The sequence below is a fragment of the Ambystoma mexicanum genome, chromosome 1p (assembly GCF_040938575.1).
Source record: "Ambystoma mexicanum isolate Mex_15411 chromosome 1p, UKY_AmexF1_1, whole genome shotgun sequence".
NCBI lineage: Eukaryota > Metazoa > Chordata > Amphibia > Caudata > Ambystomatidae > Ambystoma > Ambystoma mexicanum.
This window is the reverse complement of record NC_090921.1, coordinates 1,274,064,452-1,274,089,376: the sequence shown is the minus strand read 5'-3', so window position 1 is coordinate 1,274,089,376 and position 24,925 is coordinate 1,274,064,452. Positions and strand designations below refer to the sequence as shown.

General features: G+C 46.7%; 1 protein-coding gene across 3 annotated transcripts in view; it reads right to left on the bottom strand.

The window, feature by feature from the left end:
• Positions 1–24,925, bottom strand: part of LOC138452852 (synembryn-A) — a 255,050-nt gene that overhangs the window by 155,685 nt on the left and 74,440 nt on the right. Inside the window, exon 4 of one of the 3 annotated variants that reach the window (XM_069605202.1) lies at positions 24,301–24,393. The exons of the other annotated variants lie outside the window; for them this stretch is intronic. Coding sequence (XP_069461303.1) covers positions 24,301–24,393 — 93 coding nt within the window. The remainder of the gene's footprint in view (positions 1–24,300; positions 24,394–24,925) is intronic. 3 annotated transcript variants of the gene reach the window in all.

Sequence of the window (24,925 nt, the reverse complement as noted above, 5' to 3'; positions counted from 1 at the left end):
ACCTATTATATAAAGTTCAGGTCTATTTTAAAATTAAATATTCCTAAAACCAGATGACTTCTGAAACAGAACCATCGCAAAATGTTCTTCTGGTCTACCAACTTTTTGGTCCAGTGGCGTAACACAAGCTCTGAGGGCCCCCCTGCAAGCCATGCTGAGGGGGCTCCCCCAACTCGGCAACAAATCACGAGTCGTGCCACACTCTGGGCCGCCCTAGATTACCACGCTTGCACAATACGCACAAACGTGTTGCTGAAGGGGTATGCCACACACTGCACTAGGAGAAAGATATAAATATGTGTTTTAATGCAATATACAGACACTTTCTGAGAAAAATGGACTAAAAAGCCACAGTGTTTACTATTGTTGTGTAGGGTAACAGCAATCCAAAACATGCAAGTCACCAACAGTGCACATGAACATTAATGCTTTGCTATTAAAAATGCCATGCCACAATAAAAACATGTCCAAGTGGCTGCACAATGTAGACTAGTGTAGACACATAATAACATTACAGTAACATTTAGACATACCTAGACTGGTTGCACAAAAATGCCAGTCGAAGCAATAAGACTCATCAAGAACACAGCACACATTCAAGTCTGCGTCTCTACGGCCTCTAACAACACAGCCAAACTCTTTAAAATCTGCAAAGAACTGGCCAATCCTGTTGCGGTTTCTACCTCTCCTGTTCCCTCAACAGGCCCTCTGTACGGCTTTGGCCTCTTGCTTCTCCGCTAAAGCTCAGGACATCCTGCCCACTATCTCCTCTTCCTCTCTCGTCCCCCTTTGGCCATCTCTCCCTCTCCTCCTCCTTTCTCCTCTTTCTCTCTAACAGCTGACAAGGTTTCTAGACAAGGCCCATCCATGGAAGTGTCGTCCAAACAGGTGCTCGCCTGCTCCTCCAGAACCATCAAGGACTACATTGACACGATCCAGCCTTGTCCGATTTCTGTAATCATTCTTTTGGCACTGGAACTTCCCCTCTCCCAAATTCTTGGAAAAGCTGGCCAACTGCCAGCTTACACTCCACAGTGAATCTGTTGGTTGTCTCCATGACCATCAGTCTGGCGTAAGAGCTACCAGAGGCACGGAAACTGCTCTCCTGAACACCTGTGAAGATCTGATCTCTAACCTTGATTCCAGCATTCCTTCTGTCCCCAGCATCCTGGAACTTTCCTCTGCTTTCGACACGGTCAACCACGCCATCCTGATCAATTGACTTCGTGAGAAACTGGGCATCATGGATCAGGCCCTGGAGTGGCTGACCTCCTTCCTCTTGGACCGCCCCTCGCAGGTCCAACTTTGTCCCGTTCACTCCGCCACCTCTCTCTACATGTGGCGTTCTCCAGGGCTCTATCCTCTCACCGTGGTTTTTCAACCTCTACTTGGCTCCTTTGACCCACCTGATCTCTACTTCTCCTCTAACTTACAGTCTTGTGCGAATGACACTCTGCTTTCCTTTAGGCTCCCCTCAGCCTACTCTCCTCTCTCGCTCATTCCTGGTGTCATCTTCAACTCCACTCTCTCTTTCTCTCCTCAGATCTCAGACATCGCGAAAAAATCCCACTACCAGCTGCACCTCCTCAAAGGGACTCTTCCATTTCTCACTTTCCCCCAGAGGCTCACTGTCTCCAGAGCTCTGGTTCTCTCTAGGCTGGACTACTGCAACAGCCACTTTCTCAATCTGCCTTCCCCTACTCTGCACCCTCTGCAACTAATCCAGAACAGGACTGCGAGACTTATCCTTGGCCTCAAGCCCAGGGACTGTATCTCTCCAGCCATGAAATCTCTCCACTGGCTCTCGGTGGCTGCAAGGATCAAGTTCAAGACCCTTTTCATTGTCCACAAGGCTTTCTGGGGCTCGTATCTGCACTACATCCAACGCTATCTTCCAAAATACCTTCCTTCTCGAGCCCTAAGGGTTAGATACTTCTCCAGGCAGAGAGTGGGGGGGTAGATCCTTCCCCCCTGCAGGCGCCTCCCTCTGAAATGGCCTCCTTGACCCTCCCAAACTTGAGCCGGACCACCTGAGGTTCCGGAAGCAGCTCAAAACGTTCCTCTTCTCCTCTGCTTTCTCTCTCTCCCTCCCCTGCTGACCTACCTGTCTGCTGTAGCAACTGGTTGCTTGGCTACCCTATGTCTCACCGAGTCCAGGCTCTTTCTTGATCAGTCACCCTTGCACTGCCTCCAGGTCTACCACGCAGTTAGGGGCTGTAACTGTAACCCTACAGTCCCTTGTTCTCCTTGCACTACCCAGAGCCGCGCTGCCCTGGCGGCACTTACTCAGTGCATTTCTGCCCTGTTTTCCCTTCCCCTCTCCCTTGCACTTCCCCCCTCCCTTTCCCCTTGCACTTCTTGTTCTCGATCTGAATGACACAAGGCTTAGTAAGGTCATTTGTCTTGTCCTCCCTCAGTTTTCCTTCTCTTGTCTTGTCGTGACTAAAAACACTTGTGTACAGGTGCGTTATATATGACTTATCATATCATAACATATCATTGTATCACAGATGCCCAGAACCATATACAGTGCCACAGTAAGAAACGGCTAGACTGGCAGAACCCAAATGCCAGTCTAGCCAGGTAATTACACTTAGCAGGACTGCTTTATCAGAAATTCCCAGTTAAAAAAAGTCATACCAAACTGAGGAATGACTAGACTGGCTGCACCAGAATGCCTCTCTAGCCACTAATACCACATATCATGCCTGCTTAGCATGGACATGGATGACCATTATGATTTATTGCACAACCCCCCCCCCCCCACACACACATCTCTTCTCCCTGCCATCTCTTCTCCCTGCCATCCCCTACCCAAACCTCCAAAATCGGCTCATTGGCCCAGAATTACCGCCACGTCCCTCTTCCTTGTCCCAGTTCTTACTTATGAGGCTCCCTTACTTATGAGGCTGGAGGAAGAGTGGGACTAGGAGTAATGAAGATTACAGGTAGCTAAGTCAGGCATTAGCATTACCTTCATGTAGCTCTACCTTATCCCAGTACTTGTGTATGAGGCATAGTGCCTCATACACAAGTACTGCCTCATACACAAGTACTGGGATGAGGAAGAATAGGGCTAGGTGTAAAGAAGATTACCAATAATTAATCAAGGCATTAAACACAAGTAGTGGTGGAACACCATTGAGCTGACTGGGCTTCAGCACTCCGTCCCACCCACCCCCCACTGAAATTGTGGGCTATGTTGACTTGACCTGGCTAACCTTCAGAGCAGTTGCCGGACAGAAAAGGACACAGATGTTAAACAGCACCTGGGTTTTGCCATTAACAAGGGCCCAGCCCAGCAATTACTAATGTACATCATTTCACTGTTAGTACCTGCATTCAAATGCCACATTTTTTAAGCAATTGAAATTTTGATGTGGGTTTAGTACTTGCATGCCAGGGGAGTGATTGGAATGGTAGAGCGGAAACAGGAGACCAGTCATTCTCACAGCAGCCCATAAGTGGGTGCTTTCAGACCTATAGGAGAGAGTTAACTGCTTCTATCATTGAAGCTGCACTAGAATAGTCTCATTAAAATGCGTAAAGACGTTAGATGTCCCCACACAAATAAGTTTGCTCCTCCCCACCACACGTGAAGTTAGCACCTCTCCCAACATTTGAAAAGTTAGCCCCCCTGAAATGTAGGTTTTGTTGCGCCCCTGAACACAAGCACACACACCATCAACCATATATACACACGGACACCCAGCCATCCATATATTTAAGTGTGCACCCTTTGACCATACAGGCACACCCAGGCAGCCACCCGTACATTTAGGTGTGCACCCTTTCACCATACAGGCACACCCAGGCAGCCACCCACACATTTATGTGTGCATCCTTTTACCGTACACGCACACCCAGCCACCCATACATTTGTGTGCACCCTTTCACCATACACTCACACAGGCTGTCACCTATACACTTAAGTGTGGACATTTTCACCATACAGGCACACCCAGGCAGCCACCCATACATTTCAGTGTGCATCCTTTCACCATACACTCACACACGCACACGTCATCGGTTGAGGGGAGCCATAATACCTCAAAAATACATTGGGCCTCATTAGGACCCTGGTGGTGACGGTATGAACGGTGCTGGTAAGGCACTGGCACCGTTCATACCGTCCCGTCGCATTACGAGTTCTGCTCGCGGGTTCCCGACAGCTCGCCAGGTCTTACCTGGCGGGCAGTGCGGCACCCGCGAGCATAACTTGTAATTGCGCTGGCACCGTTATCAACGGTGCCGGCGCAACCATGCTCCCCACCCCCATTCTGCCCTATAGGGCAGAATGGGGATCGGAAGCCCGACAATACCGCCACCCGCGAATGGGCAATTACCGGCCCATTCATCTTGTAATGGGCTTGTTATTGCCCAATCACGGGAGGTGGTGCCGGTAGCGAGCATGGCGGTAGCCGTGCCTGCCATACAGGCACGGCTACCGCCATGCTCGTAATGAGGCCCATTGTTTCTTTTTGAAGTCACTCTTACTTCATAAAGAAAATATTTCCGTTAAGGACTGAACCATAACGGAAATAATTTCTTTATGAAGGCAGAGTGACTTCAAAAATAAACTATTTATTTTTGAAGTCATAGGGCTTCCCCCACCCCATGACATGGAGGACTCCAGCCTAGGGTCTTCTTGTCATGGGGAGGGGGTAGCTACTGGACTTTTTGTATTCACTCTGGCTTCATAAAGAAATTATTTCTGTTACAGAAATCATTTCTATAGAAATGCAGAGTGAATTCAAAAAGAAAATGTTAAAAAAAAAAATAAAAAAATGTATTTCTTTTTTTTTTTACTCCAAGTGGGGCACCCTTCTACAACATGTGGTCGCGGGGCCCCCCGCACCGCAGGGGTTGCGGGGGCCCATGTTACGCCAGTGTTTTGGTCGCATTTTTGGTTTTATTTATTGAATTAAAGGAGGAGGGGTTCAATCAGAGAGGGTGGAGGAAAGGGAGCTAATCTTGGGTGTGGGGTGTTGGCCTGGTGGGTCATAAGATAGTTTACAGGGGAGAAAGTGAAGACAGGAAAAAAAGTTAGTATCATATAAGTTGGGATCCCACACTGTTGCTTAATTTGTAAAACTTGGGGCTTCACCCTAAGTAACCCAGGGTAATCCAGACGTCAACCCGCTGCTCACTGTGCCTTATACACGCTCAGCTACACCTCACTGAAGAGGACCAACAAGGCGAAACATGCATCTGGTGTTGCTGATGGTACTCTCCTTCAGAGGAGAATTGCCTAGCATTTCGGTGCTGGACTGCCCTGGTGGGTGGGACCAGATTGATATGCAAATGGTTATTTCTTCTCTGTGAAGGGTGCAGTGAGCCAAAACGTGGTTGCAGACCCTTCCGAGTGGAAGAAATTCCATAGAACAAAGCATTGGACCCATGTTCAATGTCAGTAAAGGGGCTCCCACTTTGTTTAATTGGTATAGTAAGTGGATTTGACGGGGTCAAGAAGAGTAGTGAGGGTAAAAGAAGAAGAGTCTTTGCAGGTGGTAATATGAGAAGCAAAGCCCATTTTACACCAGCAGTGTAGGTGGAAGCGCATGACTGTCCTTAGCTGTTGTATGGCTTCGGAGATCCATAATTGGAGGCGAGAGGGGTGATGGAGCAAACAAGATGCTGGCAGTCAAAGGAGGTAGCCAGAGGATTTTTGAATTTGATGAAGACAAGCTCAGTAGTGTGGACAAGTGGAGGCTAGAGGGAAGGAGGAACTCAATCTGATTAAGATTCTTGGATTCATGTTTGAATTTCCATTTGATAATTGCAGAATGAGGCGGAGGAAGAAGGATGGAGAGGTTGAATGTGATGAGCTAGTGGTCAGAGGTAGAGGGGACAATAGAAAAAGCAGTAACGCTAAGAGTGGAGGATGGAAAAAGGCGCAAGTTCCCTTTGGTGTGAGAAGGAAGATTATGCACATTAAATCAGGGTGTGACCAGAGAGCGGAGTCCAACTGCAGGTGATAGTCCAACGTCATGTTGGAGAGATGGAGGTCAGCCACTATGATAAGCACATCAGTAGTGCTGCGTTGCCTCCTCTATGGTAGCTGCTGGTAAAGGCCATTGATTGCTCCTAGTTCCAATTCAGTGGTTCGCCAACACATTCCAAGTGGCCCATATCGCTTTTCAGAGGCGAAAAAGGCATTGAGGGTTCAAAGGCAGGTCAGGGGCATCTGACTAGGTCACTGACCAAGGTTCCTGGCTTTCTGTTACCCCAATGCCCTGGCATTCACCACCTCAGAGCTCAGACAGCACCATATACCTCCAGGACCTCTCATAATCCCTTATTTAGGAACTGGATTCTCCACTGGCTCCTGCATCAGTTCCTCAATGCCTTGCCATGTATTCTTACCTCCTTACACCACCTTATATACCCCTTCAACGAGGCTGTGTGTTGCCCTCCGTCTCTGGCTCCCACTCCTCTCATTCGCCCTTCTTGCTCTTTCGCTCTTATATTCTCCTATCACTCATATGTGAGCATTCCCCTCCACGTCCTCTTCTCACCACTTTACCACTAGCTCCAATTCCTATACTCCCCTCCACACATACTTCTCCTCAGGGCTTACTCCGTCTTCTCCCTCCTCTGTACCTCTTCACCACATCCCGCAATGTCGCTGGCTCCTTTGTTCACGCCATGACTTTTCCCTAATCTACCTCTCTCCTACACCTCCTTCTTGCACTAGCCTCCTTTCGTCTCCTGCCCTCCTCCAGCCTGTCTACTCTCCAGCTTTCACCAGATCGGCACGTCTCCTCCAACCTCACCACACTACTGGGAGCTCTTTATATATGCCCTTCAACTTCCCCCAGTGCTGTGCGTCTAATACAGACTTGCAGGTAGACGTATTTCGCATTGCGTTTGCAGGATTGGTTAGAGTAACACTTTGAATGGAATGTGGGAGCCCCTCTACTGAGAACGAGCATGGGTCAAATAACCTGTTATATGGAATTTCTGGGTCTACAACCATGTTGTAGCTCACCGCACCCTTCACAGAGGAAAAATATCCTTTCGCATATCAGTCTTTGTCCCACCCACAAGGACAGTCCAGCACCGAAATACTAAGCAATTCTCCTCTGAACAAGAGCAACCACAGACACGTATTTCGGCCTTGTTGGGCTGGCTGGATTTTGCCACTAACAATTGTTTGTCTCTTAAAAAGGACATGAGTAGTTATCCCAGCAATGTGACAAACTCCTGCCCCCTGTGACTGGAGGTGTGACGAGGAGGGGGAGGGGGTCATCCTCACACTGTCTCTGGGCCCTGTATCAAAGAGAGCCCTCATGGTTCCCTCCACATGCACGTCGAGTCAGGCAGAGAACATCATCATCACAGGGGGGCATGAGAAACAAAACAAAAATGTTTTGGTGATGGTAAACGTTGCTTGTTTAGTCAATCAAACAAGGTTTGGCTTTTCTTGAGGCTGGTCTTGTAGGCGACTCCTTAGATACCCATTGAGTTAATGATCTGTGTAGTCATGTTAAACGTACTGGTTGGGTGGTGCGTCGTGTCTCACAGGAGTAAGCGTATAAAAGCCAGAAACCGCTACATCCGAAAGAGAAAAAAAAAAGACTCCTGGAGAACAGCGCCAATTCTTTTTAGATTTTAAAATGTAATAGTGCTCTCATAGCATGTTATGCCCCTGCTGATGAAACATGTTTTGGCTAGATATAGCCTTTTTCAAATTAGGGCAAAATCATATTTGATAAGTCTTTACAAATTCCTATCGTGGTACGACATGGGACTGATCCCATTAGTCACGTAAGAGCAGAATAAGTCGCATGTGCCAGCTCTGGTTGCTTTGTTTAGGGCTGCATGACGAAGGCACTCCAGGCCTCTGAAAATGGTCAAGGTGCGACTCCAAGGAATCCGAGGCCCCCTCCAAACCCCCTCCAAAACAGCTGACAGTTGACAGAACCTGCCAGGAGAGGGTGCTCTCCCTCCCCACTACGCTAACAGATAGCTCTCCTTTTCCTCTCCGTGCCACTGCCCCTTCCTCCCACTCCAGCAGGAGGAAATCTATCAGTGTTATTATACCGGAGCACTCTCAGACTCCCTCCTCAACCACTCTGGATGTTAGGTTCATATCGCGTGATGGCAAGCTCCCACCACTCTGCTCACATAGCCCCAAACACTGATTAAGGGCTCAGGCTCATGATACAGAAAAGGGATCAGTTCCCAGAATTGCCTGCCTGCACACTCTTTCCACACTGGCATAGGGGAACACATCCCCCACCACTCTCCTATTCAATGGTAGAAAAGCCCATTCAGCTGCTACACTGGCATAAGGGGAACATAGCCCTCCTCCCCTCTCCTATTCAATGGTAGAAAAGCCCATCAGCTGCTACTACCACAGCAGGAGACTTGGAGAGGGATACATCCCGACATGCCAGCATTCGTCACTGTAAGGTTACACTTTCAATGTCTTTGCCCCCCAAAATGCCAGAATTTGCCCCTTTAAGGACACACCAATGATGTCTTTACCCAAAATGCCAGAATATTCCACTGTAGGATTACACCTGTGACATATATGCCTCAATGCCTGCATTTCCCCTAGTAAGGATTATGTTATGCTACTTTGAGTTGACCGCACACCGTTACCATTAGCATGGTCTCCAGGCTCTCACGTGGTTCTATAAAAAAGTGGGTTGGGTAGGTTAGTGGGGGAAGTGGGAGTACGATAGAGGATGTGCTTTTCCGTTGGTGTTTGTAGAAACAGGAGGAACTGGCGTCTGTGCGGGTCAGCTTTCTAGGTGAGTTTGTATTGTGCACACTGGAGTTATTGTGTCCGGAAGGGCAACATCCAGGGACCGGTATGTTTGATTGCAGCAGTTCTGTTTTTATGATGAATGTCCGTGTTGTGTGACTGTTTGGGGAGACCGATCTGTTAAATCGTGTGAGGTATGCTGGAGAGGAACAATGAGCGAGATGGGTGTGTGGTTGATACGGTGTGTTGGTGTTCCAGAGTTCGTACTGTCATTGGATTATTTTGGGTCCCTAGTGATAGTGCTGGCAGGGCGCTTTTATACTAATCATTTTGAATTAATGTTAAGATGGATTTCTGAACTCTGACCCGGTAGGCAGAGTTTCAGAAGGCCAGCCTAGTTTCTTCAAACAGGGTAACCTTCTGGATAAGCCAGAGTAATTACAGGAGCATTTGCGGTGGTCAAGACTAGGTCTCAGGAGATGAGAGGTTGATCGAAAGCCCACAATGAGCGTGCACACACAGTAAACGATAACACAATTACTCTCAGTCAGGTGTATATATTAAAGGCCTTTTATGTAAAACACAAAGTAATTATTCAGCAGTAATAACAACACCAACACAACACTAATCTAGAAAACATATATACATCAACCAATGGCCAACAGGGATATTACTTAGTACAGTTCCACAACCTGTAAAGAAAGAGTTTATACAGTGCAAATATCTGAAGCAGTCCTTCACAATTCAAACCCTAACTTGAGAGGCAGTCTAGTCCCTAAAATGAGTGGAGCATTGAGCTCAATGGCGCATGCGATCATCCAATTAAGTCAAAATGGGGTCTTTTTCAGGGGCTGTAGCAACACAGGAAAGTGGGTGAGGCAGTGAAGAAGAAGTTCTCACTATTAGAGGAGTGTCTCCCCAAGAGGGCAGAAAAGGATCCAATAATTGGGAATTCTTTCGGTAGCACAGGCTACCTCGATAATGAAGAGTGGCTCTCAGAGGACGCTTGTGCGTAAAAATGGATGGATGCGCCAGAGGCCACCGTTAAGGATTGCAAGTACTCATCGACCCTCGGCGCATTCTGGACCAAACTTCGGCAGTCAAGTCCACTTCGGTCGCGGGTTCAATCCTGCAGTTGCACAGCTCTGCGGCTTTCAGAGGCTGCATTCCAGGGATGATTCCGTCATGGGACAGTGGGGATTTCTCCGCTCCTGATGAAGGGATCAGGTCAGTTCTGCTGCGTGTCTGAGGGCACAGGGGGGCACAGCAGCAAGACACCCACGAAGTTCGTCGCCACAGCTGGGCAACCCGGTGACCGCATATGCTCGGGTTCAGGCGTACACTCCTAATTCCAGACCTAGGAATGCTAAGTGCTCGAAACACGGCGGGAGAGTACCTTATACCCAGAGTTTACAGTCTCCAAAGACTCAAGTAAACTCTTGAGACGGCAGTTGTTCCAGGGCAAAGGTCTCATACGAGCTGGTCAGTTCACTGAGCGGTCCAAGAACACTTCCGAAGAGGCTTGTTTTCAGGTTAAGCTGGAGGTGCCGAGAATAGTTGGTCCCACTATTCCAATGGGTCGAAGCGCCCTTGCAGGCCTCCTAGGTTTGATCAGAAACAGGGAGTTTGACGGGACAATAGCAGGGTCAGGGTGCCAAACCTTCCAGAGGGTCACCAGCGGTTCCACAGATCTGCTTCATTGATTGGGGATACTTGGCTCCTTTGCTAAGTTTAGTGTGAACTCAGAAGATCAAACTGGAATGGGTGTAAAATGCCTCCTCTTATCCAAAATCTCCTTCACGCCAAAATGAAGAAAAACCAATGAGAGATCAGCTCACATGCAGCCATCCCAGACGTGAACCAATCACAGACCACGGTGGTCCCAGTTATTCCAGCACACCAGAAATCCTTGCACCCAGGTTGTGTATTGAAACTAGACAGCTCCAGTCCATATACTGGAGCCACACACACACAAGGCATGCAGAAGCCTGCAAAAGCTTTGATTTTCGTGGATGTCTGCATAACCAAATAAGGAATTTCCCGGGTCTGCTCGACCTGGGGAAGGCAAAAGGACAAGATGGCCAAAGGACAGGACAAAGGTCCTCGTGGCATGGCCATTTTAGGCATTGGTCACTGTCCTGGGTCAAACGCGGTTATGAACCCTTAAAAATAGTTGAAAATATAACAGCTGCCACCAGCTCTGTCCAAGGAACACCTGTGCATGCACCGAAAAATCCTTTAAGGGCGTCTAGGGTCTAAAAATGAAAAGAAGGCCCCAGCGCACTGTACTTTAAGGTACTTTGTGTACGGATAAAATGTTACTACGAAATAGCAATAAAGTGAAAGACTAAGGGAAACAGTCTCCCAGTACTGCCTGTCTTAAGGGCATGTCAGTTTCCCCATAACAAAATGAGCAAAAGCCCAGCTGAGTAAAGCAGAAGGCTGGGCTCCACTGGCAAATGAATTAGGCTAGGGTGGTCAGACAACAGCAAAAGGTTGGGGGTACACAACTGGAGGGAACATGATCCACAAATGGAAATCTTTCCTAACAGTTAAATAATCTGGTTTTCAGTCATTTTCTGAAGGGAAGATAGTCTTCGGTCATTCTCATTTCCTTCGGGATTGAAATCCATAGATTGGCAACTAAATGCGAGAATGCGGTTCCTTCGATTTCCTTTTTTCATATTGTTTTGTTTTGAAGGTTGTCGCTTGATCTAGGGTCTCTTCCCGGTTGATAGTCATCGATCTTGGCCTGAAGGAATTCCCGCTCCTTGTCTGTGCAATGATCTGTGGGCGATACAGATGGCTTTGAAATTAATGCATTTTTTTTTACTGGGAGACAGTGTAGGCTTCTCAGGGCTGGTGCGATTTGGTCTCTTAAGTTTAGTCTCGGGAGTATCCTTGCTGCAGTGGTTTTGGCACGATGGAATTTTTTGGTGAGCGTTCTGGCATTCCAAGGTAGAAGCTGTTTGCGTAGTTGATTCTTGATAATATTAGGGAGATTGCGAGAGTTCTGTGTGGGAAGGAGAGGATCCCTCTAAGTAGTCGTAGGAGATAGAAGCATTTCTTTGCTATAGCGTTGACTTGTAATTTATAATGAAAGTCCATTGTCCACGAGTACTCCCATGGTTTTTTTTTCACAGCGTATGCTTCCGGTTGGGTTCCTATGCCAGTTGGCCAGTTTAGTTGTGTGTCTATTGAGTTGTCCTCTGGGGGTGAGATCATCATTTCTGTTTTGTTCACGTTTAGCTGGAGGTTGTAGGTTGTCATACAGCTGTATATGTCGGTGAGACAATTGTTGAGGGTATTGTTTGGGTCGTGGCTATCTTGTTGAGGAGTTGGGGATCATTTTCAGTAAGGGGACATGTAGATGTTTTAGAGGAGTGAGGAGAGGCTGGACTCTTATGGTACGCCACAGGAGACATGTTAGAGGTAAATGGTAGTATGTAAGGTCTTTCAGTTCCGTAGTGGGGAAAGATTCTAGCCATTGTAAAGTGGAGTCTTTTACACCACATTCCTCCAGTCTCTCTATTAGGGTTGTGTGTCTCATTGTGTCGAATGCGGCTGATACGTTGAGTAGTGGGGGGGGGGGCAGATTGTGAGCTGGTGTCTGCATTTATTTTTAGGTTGTTCCATAAAGATAATTCTGTTACTTTCATTTTTTAAACAATTTTTATTGATTTTATTACAACCAAAACAATATACAACAGACTTACAGTACATAACGTTATATTTCAAAAATGTGCATTTATATTTTCATGTCTGCTGCCTACCCCTTACCACACCGCCATCCAAGCCTACTCTGCTTCCTAATTTGCATTTGTTTCTTCTTCAGGGGTTCCTTTTCAATGTCCTCATCTGAGTCCTGGTCGCTCGACCAGTCCGGGGTGTGCCCGTATAATGTGGCTACTAAGTGCTTCCAAGCCGTCAGGGATTCTGCTTCTTCCTCCCCTCCTCTGCACCCCGATTCCTGCCATACTGCTGTTTCAGCTTCAGTCCATTTTTGGAGGTCTCTCCACCAGACTTCTATCCTAGGTCTATTGCATGCCTTCCATCCCATGGCTATTCTACGCTTGGCAAGCATGTACGCCAAGTCTTTTAATTTGCTCACAGGTTTTAGTTGGAGTGGCCTAGGGAATCCTCCTACCAAACATGCCCACGCTGATCCTAAATTTATTTTGATCCCCTTTTCATCTAGCCGGTGGGCTACTTCTTCCCAGAATTTCCCCAATTTCTGAGCATGCCCAAAACATGTGCGTCATCTCCTTGTTCTCTTCCCCAAATTTGGGACATGTCTGCCTTTTTGCGTTCTTGAATCTAGCAACTTTTTGGGGAGTCATATATGCCCTGTGGGTTATATATAGCTGTATTCGTTGTAGCCTTGCGTTCCTTGACACTTTCTTATGGTACCCTTGGGCCCGCTCCCACATCCCATCACTCATGGGCTCGCCCACCTCTTCTTCCCAGTTATGTCTTAATTGTGGCACCTCTTTCCCCACTTTGGACATCAATAGTTTGTATAATCTGGATATCTCATGCCCCCCTTCTGCTATATCGTATATCGTTTCTATGGTAGGGTCGGGTTGCTCGTCTAGTGTTACTTCCGACCAGGTCTCTTTAATCCGCCATACCATTCTGTTGTATGTGATATATTGTCCCTCATTTAACCCTGTTTCCTCCGCCAACGCCCCGAATACCTTTATCTCCCCCTTCTTGCCATATGTCTCCCATTGTTACAATACCCACTGGTTTCCCGTGCCTCCTAATTGTCTTCATTAGTTGCTCATCCCCTCCTGCCAGTGCGACCAGCGGTATCTGTGGCGAGCACAGGGTTGGGTTCTGCATAGCCTGACATGCTCTTAACCATACTTCCCATCCGGGGGCCCGCACCAGCATCTTTGAGCACTCTTTCAACTCTGATTTGGGCAGCCATATAATCTCTTTAAGGCAAAACGGGGCACATTCTGATCTCAACAGTCTCGATTCTGAGGTGGGGTCTTCTGATAACCATTTGGCCACATATTGTAGTTGACTAGCTAGATAGTAGATCTCGTAGTTTGGCAGTTTTATCCCCCCTTTATCATGTGTATTCCGCAACTTCCAAAGGGCAATTCTATTCCTAATCCCATGCCATAAAAATCCCCTGCATATGCTCTGTAGTTTCATAAAGAAACGCCCCGGTATAAGGCATGGCATGTTCCCAAAATAATGTAATAGTCTCAGTAATACCACCATCTTCAGCAGCCCCTCTTCCCATCATTGCCAAGGGGAGCTTGGACCAGAACCTCATACTATTTTCGATTTTCTGTACCGCTTTGTCGGTGTTGTGCGGATGTTCCGCTTCTACCGAGTGATAAATATCTATTCCCAGGTATCTAAACGTGTTTGGCTCCCATGGCATTTGTAAGACCGGTAATTGGTTGTGTGGGATTCCTACATACCTCCCTAGTCGGAATATGCATGATTTTCTGGGATTCACTGCTATTCCGGATAACAGTGCAAATCTCTCCATCACCTCCAAGATATATTGGAGATTTTCCTCAGGGTATCTTAAATACAGCAGCATGTCATCTGCATATAGTGAAATTAAGTGCGGCTCCCCTTTTATTCTGATTCCGATTACCTCGTACTGCTGTCGCAGGCATATTGCCAGGGGCTCCAGTGCTAGGATGTAAAGCATCGGAGACCACGGGCATCCCCGACTAGTGCCCCTGCTCAGCTGCAATCTTCCGGAAATGATAGCTCCCGTTTTTACTCTGTATACCGGTGCACTATACAGTAGTTTAACCCATTTGAGGTACCCATGTCCTATCCCATAGTGTGGCAAAGCTGCAAACAGCCATGGCCATTTGACTGAGTCAAAGGCCTTAATTGCATCTGGTGATACCATAGCCATTTCACCAGCGTCTTCTTTTGTGTATTCTATAACCCGGTGAAGTTGTCTAAGGTTGTCAGATATGTTCCTGCGCAGGACGTATCCCGTTTGATCTTTATGTATTAATTTATTAATGATCCGTTTCATTCTATTTGCCAATACCGCTGTGAGTATTTTGCTATCTTGATTCAACATCGATAGCGGTCTGAACGATCCACAATGCTTACCTGGCTTGTTGGGTTTGGGGAGTGGGATAATAATTGCTTCTCTTAGGGACTCTGGTAGCCGTCCTGTCTCGTATGCCTCATTTAGCATTGTTAGCAGCGGGGGAAGCACCTTGCTTTTGTACGTTTTATAAAATTCACTGGGGAGCCCATCAGCCCCTGGAGTCTTACTAGTGGGTAGCTGCACTACCACCTCTTCTAGTGTGATCGGGGCATCTAGGTCCTCTCGCTCCTCCGCACTTATTCGTGGCAGGCCTATGTCCTCCAGTGTATCATTATTTCCCAGATATCCCTCCCTTCATTGCCCCCCATATAATTTCCGATAGTACTCAAAGAACTCCCGATTAATACCCTCTTGGGTGTCTGCTACCTGCCCATCTTCCCCCATTGCTCTGATCATGGGTCTTGGGATCTCCCTTTTGTACAACAATGCCAGCACCTTTCCCGGTTTGTCTCCTCTCACGTGTTGCTTTTCTACATACTTTTTATAGTTCAAATTACATAGTCTCGCCCACCGTTCTGCGTATTCCTGTTGCAGTTGGCTTATAATTTCGGCATCTTGCTTCGTACTCTCTCTCTTACTCAAGGTTATCTCTAGTTTGGTTTCTTCCTGCAGCAGGTCTCTTAGTATGCCCCCCTGCAACCCCTTGGATTTAGCTATCGCTATCCCTCTCACCACCACCTTTAAGGCTTTCCATAATGTACCAGCCGACTCCACGCTCCCAGTATTGGTCTCGAAATACCTTACAATCTCTTCCCTCAGGTTCTCGCTAAACATCGTATCCTTTAATGCTTCAGCTCTGAGTCGCCAAGTTGGTATCTTGGCTCTTGGGGGTCGGTATTGCCATTTTAAGAGCAGTGGCGAGTGGTCTGATAGGACCCTTGCCTTGTATTCGGTCTGTACTACTACTGCTATCATTTCCTGTGTTGTGAACATGTAGTCTAATCTCGTGTACAAGTTTTGTTGGGCAGAGTAATGTGAATATTGTCTATCCTGTGGGTGGTGCACCCTCCATGTGTCATCCAGTCGGAAATCTGTCAACAGAGCCCGTAGGGCCTTGGCTGCAGGGGCGGGCCTGTCTTGTTTATTATCCGACCTGTATTTTCGGGTTTAATGTGCAATTAAAGTCTCCACCCCAGATCGCCACACCCGCCCCCATATACAAGCTCAATTTATTGTACAGGGTCTTGAAGTATGTCACGGTGTCCTGATTCGGGGCGTATGTGTTTATTATGCAAATTTCTTTATTTTCCACCAGCCCCCGTATCGCCACCATCCTCCCGTCCGCATCAAATGTGAACTGTAGTAATTGAAATGGGACTTGCAGCGCTACCCATGTAAACACCCCCCTGGCATATGCCGAGTAGGTTGCCCCGATGACAGTCCCCTTCCATTTCTTCTGGATCACCTCTAATTTTTCTTTTGTGAGGTGCGTCTCCTGCAGGAGGGCTATGTCGATGTTCTGCCTTCTCAAGTACATCATGACTATTTCTTTTTAGGTAGCTGTTGAGCCCCCTGACATTCGAAGAGACTACCTTAAGGTCCCCCATATTCCAGCCACTTCCCGCCCCCCCTTCGGTATCTTCCTTGCCCCTACCCAGAGTGCAATTACAATTGCATGTAAGCTCGTTCCCCAATTTAAACTTCCCCTGCTATAAACACTGCAACTTCCCCAACCTCCCCCCTCCGCCTCCCTACCCGAACCCCAACTTAGTCCTCAACTCCCTACGTTTGCCCCTACTGGTGCCCAGCTCCATCCCTGGATCTCAGGCACCCCTGCATCTAGCCCTTTTCTTGGCTCTCGCCTGTACTCGGGGCACAGCAGAGATATGTCGCCCTACTGGCGCTTCAATTACTCTGCCTACTGGGGATAGGTCGTCTACATCCGGCGTCTCCTATATTGGCCATCGTTCGCAGCGCATTTGTAGATCATGGCTTCCTTTTACTTTCCTATATTCCAGTCCAACAAGTCCACCTAGTAAGCATATCAATTTATTAAATCGGCACTTTTCTAACGCGCTCCTTGCCCCCATTTCTGATCTCTCCATTAGAACTTCACCAGCCCCCCACATCTGTTACTTTCATGGGTCTGAAGCTGACTTGCGATCAGTCGAGTACTCTGTTTCTGTGTGGTTGAGTAGGATTTTGTAAGCATGGTTCTCCAGTAGCTTCGCTGGTTAGGGTAGATTAGATAAAGGTCTGTATTTGGTGGGGTGGGTCTTCAGCGCTTCCCGTTTCATTTTTTAGGAGTGGCTTGATGTAAGCCGCGTCCTTTGCCACAGGGAAAGTCCCCGCTTCCCTCAAGGAAGCCTGGGTCCACCCTCTCTTAAAAAAAACAACTCTTGACCCAACATCCCCTAACAACTACAGACCTATCACCACTGTCCCTTTCCTCCTCAAAATATTGGAGAAAGCAGCCTACCTGCAGGTCCAGCACTTCATTGAAGAGAACAAACTCCTGGGACTCCGTCAATCTGGCTTCCGCCCCAGACACGGGACTGAAATCGCCTTACTGGACCTGAAAAACCAGATGGACGATGCCAGAGACATGGGCAAACCAACACTTCTCCTACTTCTTGACTAATCCGCGGCTTTCGATCTTGTAGATCACAACGTCCTATGCCACCACCTCTCCTCCACTGCCAGGTTCTCCCCTGACGCCACTGCATGGATCACTTCCTTCCAACAAGACAGAACCATGCAAGTATTCTCTGACCTAGCCTCCGCCTCACCCTCCTTCATACTCTGTGGTGTGCCCCAAGGCTCCTGCCTCTCTCCCACCCTGTACAATATCTTCACACGGCCCCTCTTCCTCATCCTCGACGCTATGGGTATCTCGTACACTAACTATGCTGACGATACCCAGATCCTCCTTACCCTCACTGGCAACTACGACACTGACTCCTTGACCCTTAACCTCTACAACACCATTCAAGCCTGGATGGCAGACAATGGACTATGCCTCAATTTCGATAAGACCGAACTCCTCCTGATAGGTTCCACCGACACACTAAGAAATCTAGACTCCCAATTCAGTCACTTCACCATCAACACCATCAAAATACCTGTCTCAGACTCAGTCAAAACCCTTGGAGTCTATTTGGATTCCAACCTATCCATGGAGAGACAAGTCAATGCAATAGCCTCCTCAGCTGCATGTCACGCTAAACTAATCAACGCAGTCAGGCCCTTTCTCTCCAAAGAGAACTGCACAAACATAGCCAGAGCCATCACTGGCTCCAGGCTAGACTACTGCAACGTACTCTTTCTAGGAACCTCCAACAAAAATTTGGAAAGGCTACAAGTCATACAGAACAGTGCTCTCCGTGCAGCCCAAGGCATTGCTAAAAGAGAACACATCTCGGAGGCCAGAAAACTAGCCCACTGGCTCCCAATTAAGGAAAGAATCGTCATCAAAGCTCTTACACTGACCCACAAGTGCATTCACCTCACTGCTCCCGTTTACCTCTCGGAAAGGATCCACCCTGTCTCCTCCACAAGGCCAACCAGATCACCCTATACCAACATGCTCTATGTGCCACTAGTAAAAAGAGCCAGAGCGGGTGGTTCCAGCTTCCCATATCTTGCACCCACACACTGGAATGCCCTACCTCCCACTATCCGAGGTGAGGCCTCCCTCATCGCCTTCCGTAAAGCTATGAAAACCATCCTCTTCACATAAGGTCCCTCGCATCAGCATGAATACTATACATTTGACCCACTGCATAAGCTGGAATGTAATGATCAATCGCAGAAGCTGTAAGTATTGTATTATGTCTGTAATACTTATAATGTACCAACAACTGCTACCATTCCTGTACCTCTGTAACTAAGCTCTCACAAGTAACAGCGCCTCAATGCCTGTGGGCTGCTTGCGCGCTATATAAATTTAAATAAATAAATAAGCCGATTTGAAGGTTTTCGGTACTATTCCTGCGTTTAGGGGTATGCAGTGATATTAACGAAAACCATAACACCAAATCAAATCGAAAGTGATTACATATTTTTTTTTAAAGGCACTAATAACACTTTCCCCAAATATTCTAGGACTGGAGGTTGATTATATAATTGCACCAGTCCTAAAATATGTTGGGAAGGGTAGTAAGTGCCTTTAAAAAAAGTCATAAAAAAGAATCGAATCACTTTCGATGTGATTCACTGTTATGGTTTTTGTTATTTTTTTTTCACATAGATCCGTATTTACGGAGAGGTTCATCAGTAGCTGGAAGTAAGATGTTGGTGTGCTGTGGTTGAAAAGGTCTTTGCAATTGCCTGAGGGGACTTTGGTTGCTGAGGATCTGGCTAGTTTGGGGTCATTTATTAGTATGGAGAAGACTACATCGATCGTTTCAAATCGGTTGAGTGTTGCTGCGGTTGGTGGCACGTGGCTTGTTGGTGGTCCCGTAGTTGTATGGTTTATTAGCTTCTATTTTTGTTCTTAGGTAGTTTGTGATATTGTCACAGTGATTGTGATGGAATGACACCTTTGTGGCAGGATGTGTTTTTTTTCTTTGATGATTTTGAAGAGTTATTTTTGTGGATTTGTTGCCGATTGGATCTTGTGGCGTAGCATGTTTTTTTTGCTATGAGGACTGCTGCATTATATACTCTGAGCTGTGGTTAATTTATTTTGTCAGATTGATTGTAATAGTTTCTCCATATTTTTTCCAATTTGTGGTTTTTCTGAGTTCCCTCAATTCTTCTGTGAACCACCTTGGTAACACGTTTTTTGCAGTGGCTTTGAAAGGTTTTGCTGGTGCTCGTTGGCCTAGGGTCTTAGTAATCCAAGCATCTTTTTCCATTGAGTCAGTGCTCTTTCTGTTAAGCTCTGCAGGGTTTGATTCCATCAATTATGTTAAAGAGTCCAGGCCAAGACTCTTCCAGTTTCTTTTGTTAGTAGCATGCTTTATTCTGTTTCGGGCAGTATGCAGGTAGGGAGTTTGACGGAGAATGGTATCAGGTGGTGATCACTCCATGTCATTGCTACTGGTAGGGCAGGAGTAGAGAGTCGGTCTCTGCAGAAGATTGCATCCAAGGTGTGTCCAGGACTGTGGGTGGATCCGTTCACTATTTGCTTGAAGTGGGGTGTTTCCTTAAGGGCGCTCAGTGAGTTTGCTGTGGTTTCCTTCTCTCTTTCGAACCAGATGTTGAACCAAATCTCTGAGGGTACAGCTGTGATAGCTTTGCCCCAGCATGCCAGTATTTGCCCATTTAAGAATATGATATTTCTTACATTAGGCATAGACATAGTAGAAATACTTATGTTGTTGAAAACTGAAGTTTATTTACTACATCTATGCTTGACATATTGTGCAAAGCCCAATTGCACATTTTTCTGCCTTCAAAATGGTATTCATTGGGTATTATGGGCTTTATTTAAGTACGCTGTCAAATTTACAGTGCATTCTGGGATGGGTAACATCATTTCAAACGGCACTGTAATTTGTTAAAGAGTTCTTAAATAATGTGCATATACCTATTAAATACATTTCAGGGCTGGCAAAATGCGTGCAAGTTAGGGTTTGCACAATATTACGTTAAGCATAGACATCGTTGTAAAGACTGGAGGGGGGTATCTGCACTCCTGCCCTCTATATGGCAGAGTAGAAGCACAGAGCACACCAGCTAAGACTCTCTATATGGTAGAATGGACGAGCAGCCAAGGCTTAAGCGCTCAGGAGGTGATGCAGACTGATTCTTAAGTACAGTGTAGTCCCCAAGCCCCCACAAAATAATGTCCACACTCTATGTTATGTGCTAACAGTGCTTTATATACAAATAAGGTTCAAGGTATATACACAATTAATAACACACTTTGTACTCTGGCAATTCTAATATGGCAAATATATACAATGTCTATGTGGTACCACACTTAGCTATCGATTCCCTTAAAATGCATCAACTTTATAAAGCCATACAAATCATGCAGCAATGGGTAACAGCATAGATCATAGGAAGGGAGGTAAAGTTAGGTTAAACAATGGCAGAATGCTTCTTTAGCTACTAAGGTATAATTCTGAGTGAGGATTCCCCTAAATCTGGGCAACCTGTAAAAGAGTATTAACAAGCCCAGTCAATTAATGTATAAATAGTCTTGTTTCGTGGTTAAAATGTTCAACCACCCCAATGTACCTGAGATCGAAGAGTTTCGTCGACCGATCCCTCGAGAGTGGACTCCCTTTCAAAGCAGGAGCCACAGGGCGTCGAGATTCAAATTTATTTTTTGCTTAACCTTGAGAACATATGTGGAATATACCGGTTTACTTTATATCAGATTCATTGATTTAATCTCAGTTCACTATAGCCACCTTTTTCATTTAAGGTGTGGTTTGTAAAATCAGTTCTAAGAATGGTTCATTTGGGGACGATTCCTCTTTGTTTAGATCGATTTAATAGGGGACCTTCATTGATGTGCTTATACGTATGCTGTGAGGAGACCCTCAGTACAGGTTGTCAAATAATTGGGGATATTCAAGGTTAAATTACTGGTGTTACCAGATATGGTGCCGCCATTTAAAGTGGAGAATATGCAGCCATACACAGGATGAGTTAAAAGATGTAATAACAGTATTTGCACTGTGAAAAAGACAGATAGGACAGATTCCAGACAAAACAATGCCTTCCTTATACAACAATGGGAGATATGGATGATTTTGTAGGGCAGGAAATGTACCATTGAAAGTGTCTTGTTGCTTAGTGCTGTCGGCAAACACATGCATCAGAGGTTGCCCAACTGTTTTAATTGCACAGGACTTACTTACTTCCCTGTGTAAGCCCTATGTGCTGAAACGACGATGGACACACACATTCTTGTAGCATCTGTTACAATTGAAGTGATGCATTTTAGCGCAAAAGACCACACCTCAGCAGTTGGGAAGGGTACGTTCTTAGCGTTTTTGGCAACCAACACTGCAGTGCGTACTGTGGGACTCTGGTGGCAGTAACTGGCAAAACAGGGGAGGCAATTTACAATAACATAGTTGAGGGGGAGGGGGTGGTGCAGCAGGTAGGACTCGTTTTTTACAAGGGGGGGGGGGCACCTGTACAAGCATGAGGCAAGACCAGTGCAGAGACAATGCAACGAATATGCCTGTGTCAAGGGAAGATTATGCTTCTGGTCTAGGTGTTCCTCTTAAGGGCATAAAAATATATTGAAAATGGAGATGGAAATGTAACCAAGCATCTTACCAACTTCACCAGCAGTGGAATCATTACATATGCTGGAGGGACGGGCAGGTACGTGGCAGAACTGAAGAACATGGTAGCCTTGCAAGTTGTGTGCAGTACCCTTGCTTAAGTTAGCTTGCAACATTTCCCTTGATCCCTAGATGTAACATCTACGGTTCACGTTTTCCCAGGTCTACTTTCCTGGAATTTCCTTCACTCCATTCTGAGAAATGTTTCATCAATGTTTCCAAGGTAATCAGCCTTCTCGACTTCAGTGTTTGCTCTGTTGTCTTCAAAACACTCTTTGAGCTGTGTCGGTTCTTTTCCCTCATTCTGGAAGAAATTGGTTAATAAGATAGCGTTCCCAAAACTTAACGCAGTTTACTTTTGATCTTCATGTCTTGTCCAAAAACAAGTCCCATTCCACCATCAAACCACTGATAGAGGGGATCTGAATAGATTAGGGCTGGGATTTTTCAGTTTTCTTTTTTTATTGATGGATGCCAATTATCCTCAACGAACCGAAGCTCTGCAGTGTGGCGACACTGCTACCTTCATAGTCAACATTAGTGAGTTGGATATGGCTTCCTTCACCGCCTCGCCCAATTTCACTTTGCACAGCCAAATTCTTGAAACAAAACTAAGATTTCCGCAGCATGTATCCTCCGTGGGTCCTTGCAGCTCCTGTGTGCAGCCAAAGCCTTTGCTGGACATAATCATCAATCCAGTGGTGTTGCTAAGGTGCAGCCACCTAAGCAGCCCTTGGATAGAACTTCAGCTCTGCAGTCTAGCCATAGTCCTCTTTGCCAATGAGAATGTCACAGCATGTCTTGACAACCTGAGAAAGACTGAAACCTCTGCCCTCCCAGAAGCCAAGACAACACGGAGCAATGATGTGTCCATGCACCCGGCACTGCCCCAGGTTTCCTTCCCACTTCTGCACCTTACATTTGTGCTCTCTATGTGAAATGCATGGAGCAAACGATGGATCCCGCCTTCATAGCCCCTTTCTTACTGTGCTGCCTGAGTTCTAAGACACTTTCAAGCCCCCCCCCCCATTTCGTTTCACCAATAGCCACTGAATACCCTCCCACTCACACCCGTTCTTTCTGCGATTTAGTTTGAACCTGCATCAGGCACTATACAAAACAAAATAAAAAACATAATTACTGGTTGACGTGGTCTCCCAGGAGACACGACCATATGAAAAACTGTTAAACGCAGTAAGGCCGTACCTCTCCAAAGAAATCTGCACTAACATAGCCAGGACCATCACAGGCTCAAGGCTGGACTATTGCAATGTACTCTTCCTAGGAACATCCATTAAAAACCTGGAAAAACTGCAAGTCATCCAGAATAGTGCCCTTTGCGCAGCCCAAGGCATCTCCAAATGGGAGCACATATTCACTGCCAGAAAGCTAGCGCGCTGGCTCCCAATAAAAGAACGGGTGATGTTCAAAGCGCTCGCAATCCCCCATAAATGCATACACCACTCAGCACCTGCCTACTTATCACAAAGAATTCATCCATCTACTTCAACCAGGCCAACAACAACACTATATTCAAATATGCTAACGGTGCCCTTGGTAAAAAGAGTGAGAGCAGGGTGCGCTAGCTTCCCTTACTTAGCGCCCCTTCTCTGGAATGCACTTCCACCAACTCTGCGTGCAGAATAATCACTCCTAGCATTCCCAAAAGCCAAGAAGACCTCATTATTCACTTAAGGAGTCCTACACTCCCCCTACTCAATTCATGATAACCTCATAGTGCACCCCTAACTATGACAACCTTGCACACATGTACCTAATGCCTTGATTTACATGTTCTGCAACTATGTTACGCATGTAAATGTTCTAATGCCCAATGCTATATATGATTTCCCTCTTGTCATCCCTGTAACTAAGCTCCCCTCAAGTAACAGCGCCACTATACCTGTGGGCTGCTTTGACCGCTATACAAATGTAAAAAAATAAAAAATAAATAAATATTGTTCCGACAAGCCCTCCTGTCTACCCAACACAACACACTACCTAGCCAACAAGCGAACCCAAGTTATTGCAATCTTGTTAAAGCGTTCAGCTCCTCATCTTGTGGTGGGCGATTTAGACATTCCCTCTGCACTTACACAAGGTGCCTTCCTGTCCATCGGATTACTGCATGTGCATTTTCAACAGTGCCTTCCTCTGCGTGTAACCGCGGCAGGCAGAACATAGTGAAGCAGGGGCCAAGCGGGCCGTGCCAGCCCCTTAACAAGCTTGTGCATGAAACCCCCCTTACCTGGTGGGGTACAAACCACGGTGTCTAATGAGTGACTTACCTGTCTTAGTTTCACATCAGGATTGTCCAAGTGCTCCGAGTCCGAGTCCGAGTCAGATTTGAGAACCCAATCTCGGAACTTGTTCCTCTTGAACTAATGATGCAGTGAGGAGACAAGAGGCAGCATGAGAACAGAGAAACACAAATGTCCAAAGAGAAGCGGCTACATAAGAGTGGTGCAAGGGAGTGCAAGAAGGCAGAGGGCCTATGAGGAAGGACGGAAAGGAGAGGACCAAGAAAAAGATTGTACAAAAAAGGGGAGAAATGGGGCAAAAAGAGTGGATCGGTGGACAAAAGGAGGGGGGGCTGTGGTGGTTGTCAAAGGTCTCTGCCCTTCCCGTGATGGTCTCCAACTAGAACCCCCCACTCCCTGCGACAGGCTCGCTGCAGCAATCCCCACAGCAATCTCCATGTCACAATATCCATCCAGGGGCCACTCCCTAATGCAGTGACAGTCAACCCTAGTGAGCGTGTGCCCTTCTGGCCAGTGCCATGGAATGAGGGACACATGGAGCTACAGGGCACCGCGGAATAAGCAGGGGGCTAAGGGGCAATGCCATAGGACAGAAGGAATATAACAGTGCCATAAGCAGCAACAATTATCAGCACTCCCTGCCGCATTCGCC